The sequence below is a fragment of the Brachypodium distachyon genome, chromosome 2, assembly GCF_000005505.3.
Source record: "Brachypodium distachyon strain Bd21 chromosome 2, Brachypodium_distachyon_v3.0, whole genome shotgun sequence".
Taxonomy (NCBI): domain Eukaryota; kingdom Viridiplantae; phylum Streptophyta; class Magnoliopsida; order Poales; family Poaceae; genus Brachypodium; species Brachypodium distachyon.
Window position 1 is genome coordinate 8,895,975 of NC_016132.3, and position 18,009 is coordinate 8,913,983.

At 48.0% G+C, this 18,009-nt stretch overlaps 3 protein-coding genes across 3 annotated transcripts; 1 reads left to right on the forward strand and 2 right to left on the reverse strand.

Annotated features, from left to right (window-relative positions):
- The first annotated feature begins 6,362 nt into the window (after positions 1-6,362).
- On the forward strand, positions 6,363-13,593 carry LOC100837375 (chaperone protein dnaJ 72). Its single transcript, XM_010232481.3, has 4 exons — positions 6,363-6,880; positions 7,850-7,919; positions 8,964-9,070; positions 13,312-13,593. The coding sequence occupies exons 1-3, from the start codon at positions 6,465-6,467 to the stop codon at positions 9,024-9,026; spliced, it is 549 nt and encodes a 182-aa protein (XP_010230783.1). The 5' UTR covers positions 6,363-6,464; the 3' UTR covers positions 9,027-9,070; positions 13,312-13,593.
- On the reverse strand, positions 9,670-13,271 carry LOC100835214 (G-type lectin S-receptor-like serine/threonine-protein kinase At2g19130). Its single transcript, XM_003567175.4, has one exon. It carries the CDS (start codon positions 12,553-12,555, stop codon positions 9,997-9,999), a length of 2,559 nt encoding a protein of 852 aa, XP_003567223.2. The 5' UTR covers positions 12,556-13,271; the 3' UTR covers positions 9,670-9,996.
- An 831-nt stretch (positions 13,594-14,424) lies between the features above and the next one.
- LOC104582548 (translation initiation factor IF-2) lies at positions 14,425-15,515 on the reverse strand. The gene has a single exon (XM_010232482.3). It carries the CDS (start codon positions 15,419-15,421, stop codon positions 14,654-14,656), a length of 768 nt encoding a protein of 255 aa, XP_010230784.1. The 5' UTR covers positions 15,422-15,515; the 3' UTR covers positions 14,425-14,653.
- Positions 15,516-18,009: the final 2,494 nt, after the last annotated feature.

The following is an 18,009-nucleotide window of genomic DNA, read 5'->3' on the forward strand; positions in this document are numbered from 1 at the left end:
CTACCACGTCCTCCGCGACGACCACCGCCGCGCCGAGTAGGACCTCCTCTTCCCCTTCTCCTCGGATTCGAGTGACCATGCCCATGCGCACTGCGGCGCCGAGTCCCGCGCCTCCCCCGCTTCCGGTGGCAACGGCTATGGCGGTGTCTCCTCCTCCTCCTCCTCCTCCTCCTCCAACTGGCCATATCCATCTCCGAAGGGAACTGAAAGTTGGGGCGCTTGGCTTAGAGCCAATTGGCACCCCTTGCTCTGCTGGTAAGCTCGAAATGTAGCTGCTAAATTCGCCTCAAAACTCCGTTCTTGTAGCATCTATTCTACTTCTGGTGAATATCTTTCATTGTCTGAAATGTGATGGCTCTGCATTACACTGCGGGTTGTGCTAGATGGCGTGCTCCTGTATAATTCTTTGGTAAGCAAACGGCTCATCAACTTCTAATAGTTCATCTGCTAATTGTGTTCCGCTTTAGTTAATCAAATGACTCCCTGCTCTTTTAGATACATTTGTCCAATATGTTTCAAATCAATCGACCCCCATTTTATGTGTAGTATCAACTGAAACTGCTAAAATCAGTAGCTAATTTGGAATGCTAGTCTGGTATGCCATGTGGATGGCAGCCAAGCAAATTGGCGTGCCGATTTGATTGTGAGCTGACTGAAAACTGATTGAAGACATGAGTTAGTTATAAACTGTCACTCTGTCAGGAAGAAGGGAATTCGCTTATTTCATCCGTGCAATCTCTAATCCTTGAGCGATTATTCTCTTAGCACAGCTAGAAGCATTGTTTCAGTCAAGTTAAGAACGCATCAGCTTCATGGCTGATAGTTTGGATCTAAAAATGCAGTTATCAGCATGCTGAAAGTTTCCCTTTATTATGGATAGATGCAACAATAAGAATTATATCCGGCCATATCCTGCTAAAAAAAGAGAATTATATCCTGCTAAAAAAAGAGAATTATATCCTGCTAAAAAAAGGTAAGGTATCCTGAGATTGTTTTGCAAGTGATAGTATTACATTGTAAGTCGAGTTAAGTTTCAGATCCTCGCTGTTGTTGATATTAGATCAGTAAAACGGGCCGTGTGACCATATTGCGCCGCAGACTGTTGTGAACTCTCCGAATCAGTACATCACCCGTCGCGAGCGCAAGTGCACAGATGCCACTGGAGTAGGTCCAAATGCTACGTTAATGGAAAATTCAAGTATAAAAATAGTATTGGTTGTGAGTCGTCAAGAATTGGATGGCTCACTGGTGACAGCCTGAGAATGCTTGGAGACTGCTTAGTTTTACTGTCTTTATGCGAATAAACACCTCAAGCCGCTCATTGCTGATGTCCTATTCTAGGGGTTGCTACTTGGCAAGGTATTACCAACGCAATAAACTCAATTTGTGTTTGTTTACTGTGCAGAAATCATCAAGGCAGTCGATACAGGAGGAAGAAGCGGAGGCGAAAAAGAAGATGAACAATGAGCCCTCGGAAGAACAGCAGTAAACGAACAATGTGTTAGGAACTGACAGTGGGATGAGTAGATGACCCATTAGCTAATTCCAAAGCTAGGCATGTAAACAGTCTAGTTCCAGATTGCTGTGGAAGGTGTGGCCTATGGGAGAGCAATGCACAAGGTTGTTCATGAGAGGTTTTAGCGTTGTAACCTGTGACTAGTGGTTTAGATTCCACTGGCAAACTTATATTTCAAATCCTGAATCGTCTGCGAATATTAGGAAAAGCAGCATTCTGGCAGAAAACTTTAATCCGCAACTAGCTGTGCTCGCATCTCATATTGCATCTATGCGACCCCTCTGAGTTTCCAAATCTTTTTTTGTGGATATAGGTTAGGCATATCTTGTAATTTTCATAAAAAAAACATCTGTGACCTTGACAAAAAAGAGACATCTGAAAAACACATGATATTCTTTTGTTGTCATAGGTAACATATGATCATATTTTCTGATGAAACTTTGTAGGCACATAACAAATGAAAAAAAAATCTCGGTAAAAAATATCACATTCAGACCGAGGGATGAAATGCAGGTTAATTTCGAACAAAACTTAAAGATGCAAATGAGTAATTATTCGGACGCTTTTATGTTAGATTAAGATTGGACGGTCCATGTTGTTCCAGCGCATGGCACCGTGTTAGCACCCAGTGCCCGGGTGGAAGTTTACAATTTACACCTTAACGCTGTCGAAATAACAAAAAAGTTTACACCTTCGACCGACTAGTATTTGCGTCTCCGTAACTTTTTCCACTCTCCGGACCGATTTGCATGAGAACACGGAGGGTGCGTTTGGTTCCTTCTTCCAACAAGGCTTAGATGAGCCAGGCCAGGTAGTCAGCTCGTATGGACCTAAACGGACCCGGATCCGCAGGTAAAAGACCTCTGTGGCTCTGTCTCCGTCCTGTTTCGTCACGATCCGCCGGCCCAGCAGAGTCTCATATCTTGGAGAGGAAGCAAAGGCCGGGAATCTCGTGGGAGCTCGCCGCCGTGCGTCGCAGCGTTAATTTGCCCCCGGCCGGCCCGATGGGCGCCGACCACTACGAGACGCTTGGTGTCTGTCGCAACGCCAGCAAAGCCGACATCAAGAACGCCTTCTTCCGCCAAGCGCACCGCTAACACCCCGACCACCACCCCGCCGCGGACGCCGCCGCCCGCGCCGAAGCCGCGAGCCGCTTCCGCCAGGTCAAGGACGCCTACCGCGTCCTCTCCGACGACAGCCGCCGCTCCGCGTATGACTCTGGCCTCCGCTGCAGGAAACGGACCGGAGGCGGACACGGCGGCAGCGCCAGCGGTACGGCGGTACCTCCTCCTCCTCCTCCTCGTCTTCGAATGGCCATGGACAGTACAGCGGTACCTCATCCTCTTCCTCTTCCTCCTCTTCGTCGTCTTCGAACGGCCACGCGCACGGGAATAGACGGCATGGACACGCCGGCGGTTATCGGGCCCGTCCATGGCCACGCCCACCTCTCATGGGAGCAGAAACCAAATCCACTTTGATCTATATTGCCGTATGGTAAGCTAAATTGGTGTCCATCATTGCCCTCGGATATTTTATTTTCCAGAGCTTGCAACAAAATCTTTGTATACTGCAGGGCCGTGGTCCTTTCTGGGATGGCAATACTTGGACATTATCTCCCGGATGTGGAGCCTGTAAGTATATCCTCAGTTTAATCAATTGATGATTCCCTGCTGTTGTTGCCAACATCATCAATCTGTGAATTCAGTAATTGGTCTGGAATCATTGGTTGAACTTGTCATTTCGATGGCACGCAAGCAGTTAGCTTGTTAATCTGATTGCTGAATGTCAAAGGGAAGCTGACTAAAACTTAAATGAGGAGGAGAATTAGTTAGAAATTATTTAAAGGTGTACTACTCCAGGAAGCATGAACAAGAGATTTTGCTGGACTGCCATACAACATGTCATCCTTGTATGCACGGTTGATTGGCTGGTCTACGTACCTAGAGTTAAAAAGGCAGCTGTTCAATGCATGGACTCAGTTGTAAAAAAAAAGAAAGTTGTCAACATTCTAAAAATTCCATTAATCTGATTTTTGCATCCTGCATGCAAGATAGTAATGTCAATCGACCTGCAACGAAATCCTTGAGTACCTACCACTAACCGATAGTGATTTATTCTTGCTGCAAACAATGCTTGCATCCTTGGCATGTTACTATGTTATTACTAATGTGACCATGTAGTTTTTTTTTTGATGAATTGTAACCATGTAGTGAGCAGTCTATGTGCGTTATGTTTACTGTGCAGGAGGATGAGAGGATCAAAAGGGTTTGGAGGGTACCAATGGCAGAATATCACTCCCCATCTTACGTTCCAGTTAAGCTACCACCTTTTGTTGTGTCCTTCTCCCCCACCTTACGTTCCAGGATGCGTTCCCCTTAATTTGGTTTTATCAATTTGACTCCATGTTATTATATAGAAATTTGCCCACTATATATATTTCGCTCAATTCAAACGCCCATTTTTCATATGCAATTATTAAATGTATCTCATGCACAACGTTTTTTAAACCATTTCTTCGCTGGCACGTTAATGTGACTATTTACTAAACAGTACTCCCTCCGTTTCATAATTCTTGTCTCAAATTTACCTAAAAATGGATGTATTTATTCCTAAAAAGCATCGAGATACATGTAATATTTCGATCAAGAATTATGTGACGGAGGGAGTATTTAGCTAGCATGAATGCTTCATTACAGAGGTGCTTAACATATGCTACCCTAAACGCTCATCACATTATATGTGCAGAAAGGGATGGTGTCAGATTGGAAGGTGAGAAACGAGCTCTCAAAAAAGAAATGGTGGATGCAAGATGTAAAATGGCCAATAGGAAGGAAGATGTAGTAAGCACCTTGTGTTGCTGCATGCTGGGTCATTTGAATCAACAGGTTCCGTACGTTGGATTGTGGGCTTTTGCACTTGACTGTGTAGACAGCGTGTTCATGATGCCACAATTTCTCTAGCCATAAATGCATCCTCCAGTCATTGTACAAGATTAATACTTTTTATTAGGAAGTACTCCCTCCGATTCTAAATTCTTGTCGTGATTTTAGTATACAAGACTAATGCTGACCCCGTCTTTAAAAAGAAACACTTGTTCCTTTCGCTTTGTTCGATTTGTTACTGATGAGGTGATATTCTGATGACTGTAATAGGATGAAGTGGCCTTCGTGGAGTCCCTTCTTCAATCTTAGATTGAAAAAAGCGGAATGCCCTTTAGGGACCTTTCCTTTCTTTGGATACCAAGATTTCTGACATCTTAGCTTCGTAGTTTTTAATTCTAAAATAGGATCAATTAAGAAGGAAGTCAAATTCATATAATAAAAGAATAAGAAAACGCTACCTTATCCCTAGTGGTAATGATTTGGGCCAGCACCACCAAAACAAACAACAGTTTGAGGATAGAACTATGGATTCTCAAAATCCAGTATGGCCAAGCCTAGTTACTCTCTTGCCTGAACTTATGCGCTTCTGGATACATGCATGTATGGTATGCTTTGGTTTAATCTCCAAGTAGCGGCCAAATATTTGGCATGATCAAAGCAATTGGACATGACCAAATTTTGATTAGCTCTCGTTGTTCAGTTTGCAGCCACAATAACAATAATTTTTTTGGCTAAAGTGTTGGCCTTCCATTTGGTTCACGGCCGATCAACTTGCCAAACTTTTAGCAAGTCTGTTTTTGGTTTGTTACAAATTAAGCGAGAGATTCTATGATAAGCGCAAATTGTCATGATTTAACATTTCTTTATAAAACAACATAATGAATTTCACTTCCACTACATCCATTTTTTCTTAGAAAACACATAAAATTCCGTGTTTCAATTTGTTGATAAGGAGTTATGTACAAGCCCACGGAGAGGGACACCACCGAAATACTATACAAACACCTAGCGACTAGGATCTACTAAGAGTGGCGCTTCAAGACCTACCACCCCAGCTGTCACCCGTAGCCGGGCATCAGCCTTGATCAGGTCAAGGAGGTAGTCACATAGTGGATTGTCAAAGACGACATTATTGGGATGAGCATGACTTGCAACACGGTGCCTTTCCGGACGCGAGGAGGGAAGAAGGAGTAGATGCTCTTCTGCCACACCTCCGCTACATCCATAATTTAACTGGACAAAACTAAGAAAAGAAAGCAACACGGTCATATGAATTTTGGAAGCCAATCTCCAGCACTTCACTTTGGCTAACAAAGATTTTGGCTCCAAAAATGCCGGTTTGCTAGGATAGCCATCCCATGGGTCCAGCGGCCCAAACCCATCCATTGCTTGGCAGTATACTATAGGTGGCCACTGGGCCGACCCGGTCCCTTTTTTTAGAGGACCGACCCGGTTCCTGATAAACAGGCCTAGTCCCGGCTCGAGCCCCTTGAGCCCGACTATTTAGGGGCGGCCCCAAAATGCCACTTGGCAGCCCAGGAACAGCCCAAAGTCCTAACGGCCTGGCCTAGGACTTTTAAACCCGACGAGGCCTGCAAGGCCCCTCATACCAAATTTTCAAAAAATAAGAAATAAGAGTTTGAATTGGGCCAAAAGAATAAGTAATGATGAACTAAAAGAGAAAAAAATGATGGTTGGACCAGAAATGAGAAGGTCAGTGGCCAAATGTGTTAAACCAAAAAAAATGGGCCATGCCGGGCCGGGAGCCTGAGGATGGTGAAGCCCAGGAGCGGGCACAGGCCGGGCCACGGGGCCCGATTAGCTTTGTGCCGGCCCAGGCCTGGTTCACCTAGGGCCTGGCCCGGCTGGCCGCCGTGCTTTTTCCTTGGCCCAAGCCAGATGGCCATCTCTACACTACACCGGGCCGGGCCGGATCTGCCAGAACGCGCGGCGTGAAGAGCGGCCACGCAGCTGCGGCCGTCGACCCGTCGTCGTCGCCTTCCTCCTCCTCCTCGTGCTTTGCGTTGCGTTGCGATCCACTCTGCTGGCGAAACCTTCCGTGCACCATGGGCGACCACTACGGGACGCTGGGGCTGCGCCGCGACGCCACCAAGGCTGAGGTCAAGGCCGCCTTCCGCCGCCGCGCCCTCCTCGACCACCCCGACCGCCACGCCCACTCCTCCGACGCCGCCGCCCGCGCAGACGCCGCGAGGCGCTTCCGTCAGGCTTCCGACGCCTACCACGTCCTCTCCGACGACCGACGGAGGGCCGAGTACGACTTCCGCCTCCGCTCTTCCTCCTCCTACGGCCGCACGTCCTCCTCCGCCTGGGCCTCCTCTTCCTCCTCGGCTTCGTCTGGCTACGGGTACGGCCACGGGCACAGCGGAGGTTCCTGGCGCAGGCCGCCTCCGGGATATGATTGGGGATTCTTGCTCAAGGTGCTTACGCGGCGAAGGTTCCTCATGAATCTCGGTTTTTCCAGGTAAACTGCCAAAAAGGCGTCAAATGTGAACTTGCCTGGATCGGGCGACCAGTTCCATAAAATTGAATCAGTCACTTTTGAATGAAATTCGTCTACTTACTTTGGATTTAAATAGTAATCAACCTGATGCAATGGCATTCTTACTTCATGACTGTTCGGTTGTTGACAAAGTACCACTAATTGATATGGTCATAGGGCTGGCACTGGTGGTTTATGGTTGATGATGAGTTAGTGGTAAACTAGGCAGTTAATCTAATCACTTTCTCATGAAATTGATTCACTACCCGAGAGATAATTTAATTCCACTAACCAACAGATTAACACTAGGCAGAGAGCACATAACAAATCATACAAGCACGGTTGATCATACTAGTGTGGGAAGAACAGCACGGCTCCATACAAAGCAACATGAAACTAGTCATTATAGAATCAATGTGCATGTCTCAACAACAACTCGTAAAAGCAGTCAGCAGGTACTAATAGCACTAGATATTCAAACAAAATAATAATCTAATTGCTCGGATGAGGTTGAGCAATGTGAATCACTTATAGTCTGATGTGAAGTCAAATGGATGTGCTGCTGATCCATACAAAAAGTTGGCTAGTGTTTTGCGTAGCCGACCGGAGAACTGAGCAGGTAGATGTTGCTGTGGTCACACAGGTCCATGTAGCTCATCCAATGTAGCTGAATGGAACTTGTTAAGGTTACCAAAATTCGATTGGTAGCACCGTACACTACCTAGAGATCTCCTAGTTTTAAGACCATAAGCTTGTCGGCTGACAGAATTTAGTGTCATGTATTGTTGGAATATGAAAAGTCTGTTAAATAACATCTGGTGAATTTCCCAAACTAAGGTCGTCCCCTTTTAGAGTCCATGTACCAATTGTTCTAGTTCTGGTGACCTTTCTGTATTTGAAATATGATAGCAGTTGAGATCAATGGCTCATGACGATAACTCTTTACTGCAGTGTTTTGCTGTCTGGAGCAGCTTTTCTTGATGGAAGTATTTTAGAACTCTGGAATATGAATAACTCTGGGGTAAGTATATAGTGGTAAATTTCTAATACATTATCTAGAGTAACTTTCATTGTCATTTTATTCTTTTCTTCTCCCAACATCCGTATGAGCTCCTTTGGTTTAATTAAGAATTTCCCTGTTCTTTTGAATATATTTTAATTAAGCACAAGTTATATGACCATTGCTTGCTGATTACTTGATGATGACAAAAAGACTTGATTGATCATCACTAAAATATAACCATTTTGTTCATTATGTAAAGCAAACTAGAATTCATTGGTAAGTTCAGATTTATAATCAGAATATATGATAGAAATGTCTTACCTTTTTCCCGGTTGGAAGTTAGTAGTGAGTATCACCATAATGGTAATGCTGCTAAAAGTAGATATCAAATCCATCATATTTATGTACCCTCTGGAAATTATGGAACAGCTTTATGACTTTTGAAGTTGTTTAGAAACTGAACATCGATCTTCTATATTTTTTATATTTTGTTATTTATTGAAACTTAACTTTTTCAGTAAACGATCGTTCTTGTTTACTTAAGGATTCTCACAGCAGTAATGAGCAAACACACTTTCTTCTCTTGTTTGTACGCATTGATGTGGCTCCATGCGTAATCTTGTGTGTAGTGCAGACTGTAGAGGCTTAAGACATGCTGAGATTTTTGTGGTAATTATCAGCATGCTGTAAATTCGTTTTGCAGTAATTTAGAATGCTAGAAAGTGCCAACTCATATATTGAAAACCATACCCTGGATAGATAAAGTCATAAAGCATTTTTACTGACAAGGAACCCCTCAAGCTACTAAGCTAAGATGTTTCAGTCATGCCAGTGATTGATCAGATGTTGAAGTTTCAGATAGTCACACGAGTGAAAAGTGACGAGAAGGATTAATTATTATATAATTGTCGTGCCAGATTCAATATGTGACAACTTGAAGATTGAAAAAATAAAATAAAATGTGACACCTTGAACTTTTCCTTTCGTGTGCCAGTTAAGTTTCCATCTTGGCATGTCATTAGCACTGCCTTGAGTGTAGCGTTTGTTATATTTTCTGTGCAGAAATCATTTGAAGAAGCGATGGACTCGATCGAGAAGGTGAAAACGGGAAGGGGAAATAGCTAGAACTTGTGAAGTTCCTTCAGATCATAGTACATACACAAACGAAGGTGCATAATTTTGTTCAGATCCTGATGTAATTTCGCATGTATAGTCTCAAAAATAAGTTTGTCACAAACTAACGACTGACTACCTGATTGTTGTAATTGTTGATGTCTGTAATCTACCATAGAGAACGTAGAGTGAGAATCATAATACATCTATGAATAGGTTCTTCCATTGCTAGGATGGAGTGGGTGATACAGAGAGCTCACAGCGAGACTTGAATCTGTAGTAATTGTATTCAGAATTGTTTGATCGCTATCACTTCTTTGTGCAAACTTGATCTGTAGACTGTAGTGATTGTAGTACATTTCAGTTGCCTTCCAAAAGAACTGGCTTGATTACATTTTAATGTCTTGTTTCAAAGCTATTGCTTTCTCAATGCACGAGGTTATTTTCTACATATAGTACAAATTCCTGTTGTATATTCAAATTGGAGGCTTACAGTTATGTTTGCCGGATAGATTTTAGTCAATCATTTTTCCCGAGCCTCAAATTATATGATTGGGCTACATTGCTGGGCTTGTAATGGAATAAGGATTTTCTAGCATCACCATAGTTTTTTAGTCTTTTTGTCAAAACATTTCATGATTAAAGTGCACCGTAATAGTTATAGACTGACTATAATCTGTTAAGCTAGCCACCCAACTAATTCTTACAAAGAAAAGCGACAATCGCCTATCGATATGCATGGTCCAAATGCATCATAATTTAACCCTCACTTTTCCTTAGCTGCACCTAATGTAATCCTCACTTTTCCTTAGCACTCTGATTAGCACTCTGATTATAAAATCCCAGTGCAAACTACTTACGGTACATGGTCGAAGCAAAACTTCCACAAGTAATAGCAACTTTGCAAGAAAAATCATAAAAGAAAGATCTACAGTATCTCTACATCAACTATATTCAAGGGACTCGAGAGTCCCGGTAGAACCTAAACCGTTTCTGTAGAGAAGTTTGCTGAGCGCGGCCTCGCAAATATGGTTTCAATCAACCTGGGCAAGGGGGGCATCTCACGGTCCAGCACGCCCTCAAGGATCTGCACTACCTGACCCATCGTCGGCCGTTGAGCCTCTTCGTCCTGGATGCACCAGCAAGCGACCTTACAAACCCTCTGAACCTCCTTCAAATTAGCATCACCGCCAAGTCTCTGATCCAACAAGCTCATCACGTCTCCCTCGAGGAGTTTCTTGGAAGCCTGCATAGGGAAATAGACAACATGGCTGCCGTCACTAGCTGTGTACTCTTCGTCCGTGTTCCTCCTTCCGGAGACGAGTTCCAGCAGCACCATGCCGTAGCTGTACACGTCCACTTTGGCTGTGATTGGGGTGCCGCTGATCCACTCGGGTGCAAGGTAACCCAAGGTTCCCCTCATCGTGGTCAGGACTCTGCTGAAATCTCTGCCCACAAGCTTGGCCATCCCGAAATCCGCGATCTTGGGGCGTAACGAGGCGTCGAGGAGTATGTTCTGCGGCTTGATGTCGCAGTGGATGATGCAGTCCCGGCAGCCCTCGTGCAGGTAGGACAGGCCTCTGGCGACTCCCAGTGCAATTTGGTACCGAGTGCTCCAGTTCAACAAGGTGCCACCACTTTGGAAGAGATGGATGTCGAGAGAACGGTTTGGCATGTGTTCGTAGACGAGAAACCTGCTGTCGCCATCGCAGCAGAAGCCGACGAGCTTAACCAGGTTGATGTGTTGGATGATCCCAATCGAACTCACTTCAGCTCTGAACTGCTTGTCTCCCTGGAAGCTGCCGTCGAGTCTCTTCACCGCGATACTGGTGGAGTCACGCAGCTGGCCCTTGAAGACAGAGCCGAAGCCACCTTGTCCTAATTTCTCAGAGAAATTCTTCGATGCAGAGCGCAGATCTTTGTAACTGAAAGCCACAAGCCCACCGCCTTGAGCGCTTGTCTTTGTTTTGCGCCTCCACATGATCAATGCTACGAAAACGAGCACAAGAGCAGCGGATGCACCTAGGACGACCCCAACGATCAGTCCTGTTTTGCTGCTTCCGGTACTTGGCCGTGGTATCTCGCTTGCAGCAAGACGAAGATAAAGAGTTCCTGCTCCATTGGCCGAGACTCTGGTACCAGCGTTGGTTTTTGCGTTGAGCAACTCATCTTGCCAAACAAGACATCCCTGACTGCCATAAGAATACGCAGTGCAAGAGCAGTTATTCAGGCAAGCCTGTGAACACTCAGCCAAACTCCTAGCAGCTTGCATGCTCTGCGATTTGTCAGGCAAGGTAACGCTGGCCATGGAGGAGTAGAACTTGTCGTCAGTTGAAGCCGCGCGGCGGCTTGAGTTGCAGTTCAACGGAGTGTCTCTCACACATCCACCCGTGCGATCCCCTTGCTCCCAATCCCGGAGGGACCTCGCAGAGAAGCCCTTCATGCAGACGCAGACCGGAAGAAGATCGTAGTCGCACAACGCAAACGGCCCACAGACGCCGTATACGTCGCAGGGAGACTTGGGAGCGGCGTAGAGCGTCTGCCAGCCCTGCCCCTGCGCGCTGCCACTGTCCCGCCAAACCTGGTGTATGTTCTGGCCGGTGACGTCGAGCATGCTGCGTGTCACGACCTCGATCGTGACGTTGTACTGGAGGTACTCCTCTCGGCTGTTGTCGACGAACGCGAGGTGGAAGTTGGGCGAATCGCCTGTGAGCTCCGGGATGCCGCTGAAGGCCCTGCCGTTCCATGGCCCCGTGGACCAGTAGACGATGGAGGAGTTGCAGAGCTTGAGAACCATCTGGGGAGTGTCGGGGTCGACCTCGTAGCAGTAGCGTCCGGGGGTTGGGCCGGCCAGGCTCTTCTTGGAGACGAGGCGGCGGTTCAGGCCGGTGACCTTGTCGCGGCCCAGCTTGGCGCTCGGGAGCAGCGTGTCGGTTGGGTAGTCGAAGCTCTGCCACAGCACGCGAGGTTGAGAGTCAGAGGTGTCTTGCAGGACGAGGTTCCCAGTGTTGAGGAGCACGCCGACAGTCTTGTTCATGTTGGTTGGTGACTGGGGCTGGGTGTTGTGGGTGGACCAGGTTATGGAGTTGGTGGCTCGGTTGGAGACGGCGAGGCTGCCGTTGTCGGAGATGGCGAGCTGCGGCGTGGCGCCAGCATCCATGATGGGACTGGCTCCGTCGGCGACCCAGACCGTGGTCCGGGTGGGGATTGCACTGAACCATATCCCGAGGTACCACTTGGAGCTGTTGCGAGCGGAGGACTCACCCTGGAAGAATCCGAGCACGAACTTGCTGTTGTTGGAGACGAGCGTGTCGTCCGCGGCGAGCACTTGGCCGGCGGAGATGGTGGCGGTGGATGCAGAAGCGGCACGTGTAGGAGCGAGGGACACCAGGAGGAGCACAGCGAGTGTGGAGAGGAGGAGAGCCATGGCGGCGAACCATTGACGGACGCGGCCAGGCCTGGTCAGGTTAATAAAGTTATAGCGGTGGACTGAGTTGCTGTGGAAGAAGAGTTCCACAGAATTTGTTGGCTGGGAAAGCATACTAGAGCTGTCGTCGGTGAAGACAGCGATGCTGCCATAGTATAGAGAAACCCCTGTTCCTCACAGCCACAGCGATGAGGCAGGTGATTTTGAAAGTCAACCGATTGGCGACACGAGAGGATAAGCTGCTACTATCAGGCTACGACAAGCATGGGATCGAGAAGCACGAGCTTTCGTCAGTGCTGCCTTGCTTTTTCAATGCCGCCCCATGGAATTCAAAGCGCACTGCCTCGTCCAGCCTATCTTCAGTTCAGAGTATGATAGAAAATGTCTTGTCTTTTTCCCAGGTTGGAAGTTACTAGTAGTAGTGAGTATATCGCAATAATGGAAAGGCTGCTAAAGAGTAGAAATCAAATCCATCGTATTTATGTGAAATTATGGAACTGGTTTATGTCTTTCGAAATTGTTTAGAAAGCGAACATCAATTTCTATAATTCTTAGATTTTGTTATGTTTTTTTTTGGAAAGAGATTTCGTTATGTAAAAATGCTCAATAAACATACTACCTCACCTGCTTCCAGCCGAGTGCTTGGGCCATTAAGAAAACTGATAAGTTTAGAAGGAACTTCCTTTGGACGGGTGATGAATCTTCTCATGGTGGAAAGTGTTTAGTCAGTTGGAAGAAAAATTTGTGCACCTAAACTTTATGGTGGTCTTGATGTGTCACCTTGAACTTTCCTTTCGTGTGACACTTGTTTCCATCCTGGCTGTCATTAGCACTGTCTTGAGTGCAGCGTTTGTTATATTATCTGTGCAGAAATCATTTGAAGAAGCCATGGAGTCGATTGTGGTGAAAACGGGAACGGAAATAGCTAACTAGAAGTTCCTTCAGATCGTAGTACATACACAAACGAATGTGCATAATTTTGTTCAGGTCCTGATGTAATTTCGCACGTATAGTCTGACTCTGAATGATAAGTTTGTCCTGAACTGACGACTGACTACCTGATTCTTGTAGTTGTCGGTGTCTGTAATGTACCATAGAAACCAAGAGACTGAGAATATTAATACATGTACGAATAGATTCTTCCATTGCTTTTGGCTTGTCTTTTTATTTGTTGAGAAAATGCTTTTGGCTTGTGTGAATGAATTTTTTGTGGTGATTGAGACAACAAAGGTCGGACGAAAGGCAGGCTAACCTTGCATTGGTGAGTTGGGTCTGGGCCTGGGCCTCGGGAGCCTCTGCTGTAACAGGTTGTGACAATACAGCCCAAAACCAGATCAAATGGAAATTCGTGAGAGCTGGTCTGAGTCAGAAGGAATTTCATGAGCCTACAAAGGTCGTCCAAAACTGCGGATTGAACAAGGTTGTCAAAACTGCAGATCATGTCGTTGACATACTGACGGTTGTCGTGACCTACTATATGTCAACAAAATCATGCATGCACTAGATTTAACTTCCAAGCTCAGTGTGCCATCACTAACAGTTCACAAAGGGCAGTAGTACAATGCTATTTTTAGCGTGGCCAGTCAATCAGCGTGCTCTAGTCAAAGCCATATCCATATATACATCTGATAAGATCCCCTGCACATCCGGTAATTTTGTGGGAATCTTCAAAATTTATTTATAGTGGAGTACAAAACTTGCAAAAACTTATTTTTTTGTGAAAAGTTGTCTGTGGACTGGAGGCTACATGTATTTATGCCATGGTGTGACTGTAAAGTTGCTACAGTAGTACAAATCCTGATGGGGTGTCGTGTTTCCTAATCTCCTGCAACGTCCGCGTCGCAGGATGGCACCGCTCCAAACCTCAATTACGTGCGTCGCTCCAAGCCCCTCCCTGTCCACGCGCCAGCGACGTCGTCAAATCTAGAACTGAAAGCCTTACCACATTTAAGCCGTTCACACCATCGCATTTCAAAATGGGACTAGGAGTGAATAACATCTTCATTAGCCACTAGAAATATTTTACAAAAGCAAAAACACCCGAGCATTCCTACCATGATCACAACAAAAAGGAGTAGTTTCTACAACAGCATCTACTACGATCTTAGCTAAGCATCGACCACTTCCGACCCCCGCATCGATCGGACGGATCAGAAGAACCTAAAAGGCGCTAGCACGGCCAAAGAGAGAAGGACTAAACTAAATCATCAGGTCAGATCATTCCCCAGCTCTCCAATGTCGGGAAGGAGGACGCGGCGGCCGGCGCGCCAACCATCATCTCCAGCTCCCGCATCAGGAACAGCGACGGGTAGTCCTCCGGTACCGTCTCCTCCCTCGCTGTCGGCGCAGCCATTGCGGTCGCTGCTCCGTCCGACGACGCCTTGGCCTTGTCATCCCAGCGCTGCAGTGGCGGCAACAGCGGCGCGCGGTCGAGCATGAAGGAGGCGGACGTGTCCAGCGTCGGGAGCACGAACGCGAGCTGGTCCTGAGGCCAGGACGCGGACGCCACCGGACACGCCGCGGCGGCGCCGGCGCCGGCGGGGACGGCGAGGCCGGTGACCTCCTGCACCATGCGGCGGAAGTCGGCCGGGGCGGCGCTGATGTAGGTGGTCGGCGCGCGGCGAGACGGCCGGGGCTTCGGCTTCCGCTTGGAGACGCCGCCGCGGCCCTTGCCGCGCCGCGCCTGGACCTTGTTGTTGGCCGCCGCGCCGTGCGGCGCGGGCGCGGGCGTGTCGTGGTGGTGGACGGAGGAGAGCTCGGACGCGGAGGAGGTGGTGGTGGAGGAGGACGGGGTCGGGGACGAAGGCGGCGGCGGCATCATGGAGGCCTGGAGCAGCGCGGAGGCGAGCGCGTCGTTCTCGAAGGCGGCGGGAGAGGAGGAGAACCTGCAGGAGGCGGCGCCGCCGTGAGGCCAGATCAGGCTCGTCGCGGGCGCTGGGAAGGGGGACCAGCTGCTGGTGTTGTCGTAGCGGTTCGCCATGGGATGGGAGGGAGGGGGATTCGCTCTAGCACTTTCGCGGATTGGGTTTTTGAGCTTTTGAGTTTCGTGGCTTGTGGGATGAATGGGACTGGAGCGGAGTGAGAGCGGCGGCGGGCGGGCGGGGGGTTTATAGAGAGGAGCGGGCGAACGGGAACCCGGATGGCGATGCAGGCACCGCCGCGGCGTGTCTCTCTGACGGGTGGGGCAGAGGCGCGGACTTGGGTGGCGAGAAACCGCGTCGCGGCGTGGGGCCCGAATGCAGCGGGCGCGGTGGACAGGAAGCCGTGGCCGTGTGATGCCGCCGTTGCCACGCCAGCTGTACTCCTCCCGCTTTCGCCACGTTGTCTCCTCTCTCCCGTTCACTGCTTCTTTCTTTCTTCTCCGGAAAGCCACGCCTTTTTCTCTCTCTTTTTTTTTGTCCTACCACTTCTCGTTTACAGAGGTCACCGGTGACCGTGCCATTCCAGTCGCGCTCTTCTTGCTGCACAAGCCAATGCTGCCTTGCTCGATCGGCTTGCCTTTCTGGATCCACTCGTGCTGGACAAGTTAACCCCACGAGTATAGCCAGCAAGAATCCATCTGCACATACGAGAAAGCATTCTTTCTCTTCTCACTTTGCAGTTTACGAGACTACTGCTTTCAAGCGTTAAAACGGGTTGGCCCGTTGGCCTGTCTGTGCCCCGCAGCTTTCACTGTGTCAACTTGCTTTGGTCGCTGGACTAAGGAATCAAATGTCTGTGTAAGTAGTAAGTGTAACTTTTGAAAATCGTCCATTTATTATGAAGCAATTTTGAAAGGATCAAAATCGTCGACATTAATTTACTGTGTGAACTTGCTTTGAAACAAATTTGTATTACGACGTACTGACAAGTAGACATGGCGAGGATAGCCGAGAGTATATAGTTACCGTACGAAATTTTCTAACCGGCCGTGTAGCGCGTACGGTAGGGTGAACAGCATTGATCATCGAGAACGTTTGCATGCATGGTGACGGCGACATGGCGGATCCTGACACGGATGGACGCTACTCTCATCTCCATCTCCTCTCCTTGTCTGACTCTGTTTGTCTTCTGGCTCTAGCTACACCGGAAAATGCCCTCACAGATCCTCCTGTTTGCTTCAACAGGAAGGAAGGAAGGAAAGAAAAGAGTCGTCGCCTCGTCCTTGGTGTCAAGCCGCGTTGTCAGAAGCCCGCCCGGTCCCACGCACGAGGCCCGGGTCGGTGTCGGGCTGAGCTGGCTCCTTGCTTTGCTTCGTCCAGCGACCAAAAGGGATCCCATATATTCCATTCCCGTTATCCACAGCCCCAAGCGATCCCATCGATTGATAACGCGACGTGATCACATAATGTGTCTAACTAACACAGAAATGTTCAAGCTGCCGGTGAGCCGGTCTAGATTAGCAGATTCCTCTCACTCGCAGAAGACTAGCTAATGGCTGGTATAGTAAGAAATTGGTGCGAGTAATTAAGTGATACGAATGCAGTACTGTACTACTAGTAATAAAATACGGATGACTCTACGAACATCTGGCCGTCCGGGCAGGTCAGATCTCAGGTACGGTACGTGTGTGGTCCACGGATAGACGACCTTGTTGCTACCTAGCTAGAAATCGGTTGGAGGACCGTGGTCCATGCATGTGGCGGTGTGGCCTGGACGGTGGGTTAACGCCCATGCATGTTGACCCTCCAAGTCAAAGATGCGCTGCACATCTCTTCTGTACGATAGCGGCGGCATGCGACCCAACAGAAATATACTGGAATATCATTATTTTATTCCTTGGGGTAGAAGAGTGACAACTGACACTAGTAGTTCTGGCGTACGTAGCTACATTGATTAGCTTAATTTAAGCAGGGCATGGGGCGGGCTATGGCTAACCTAGAGCGCAGATGGGCCGTCGTTGACGTTGATTTTTAAAGGCTCACGTGATGCTGCAACGACGGCGATCTCACCGCCAACGACTCGGGTCACGCTTGCGTCAGCGTGACGTCTCCCCCACAGCGCGAAGCAGAAACGGAGCGGCCAGAGATCGGCTCGATCGGGCTGATGCTGATCACAGACCCGCAGCTAGGTTCATGAGGAGTTGAGGACAAGGAAGGGCGCTGTCACGACGTCCACAGTCACCAGCGCCAACTCAAGAGAACCAGGCCCAGCTCAGGAGGAGCAACGGCGTCAAGAAGCCCATGATCCGCGACTAAGGCCCGTACCAGCTGCATGACGATCATCTATTTGTAACTGGCATCGTCTTTCAGGAGAAGGCGTCTCAGATCTGAACTCTAAACACTTGCGTGTTCTTCTGTAATCCCCTCTTCCTCCCTTCAAGTTCGTCCTTCCTCTGTACGAACTGAGATTCGGAACTGATTAGTGTCTAGTGTGGAGTTAGATAATGTCATTCGCGTGACATTTTGGTATCAGACCCACTTCTATCCCGTGCGAATTTTTTCCCCAATTCGTCCTGTATTTGGTGTGCGATTTGTAAAATTCCTGGCAAAAGGTGTTGATTCTCGTCTGAGAACCGATGCAAAATGCTTCGGTGTACCTGCGCTTAGGTTGAATTGCCCCGAAAAGGACGAACACGGCGAAATCCAG

Excerpts from the sequence above, each read along its gene's own strand:
- LOC104582548 (XM_010232482.3), bottom strand. The coding sequence starts at position 15,421 with ATGGCGAACCGCTACGACAACACCAGCAGCTGGTCCCCCTTCCCAGCG.
- LOC100837375 (XM_010232481.3), top strand. The coding sequence starts at position 6,465 with ATGGGCGACCACTACGGGACGCTGGGGCTGCGCCGCGACGCCACCAAG. Across the intron at positions 6,881-7,849 it reads ATGAATCTCGGTTTTTCCAG|TGTTTTGCTGTCTGGAGCAG; the intron begins GTAAACTGCCAA and ends TCTTTACTGCAG. Across the intron at positions 7,920-8,963 it reads GGAATATGAATAACTCTGGG|AAATCATTTGAAGAAGCGAT; the intron begins GTAAGTATATAG and ends TTTTCTGTGCAG.
- LOC100835214 (XM_003567175.4), bottom strand. The coding sequence starts at position 12,555 with ATGCTTTCCCAGCCAACAAATTCTGTGGAACTCTTCTTCCACAGCAAC.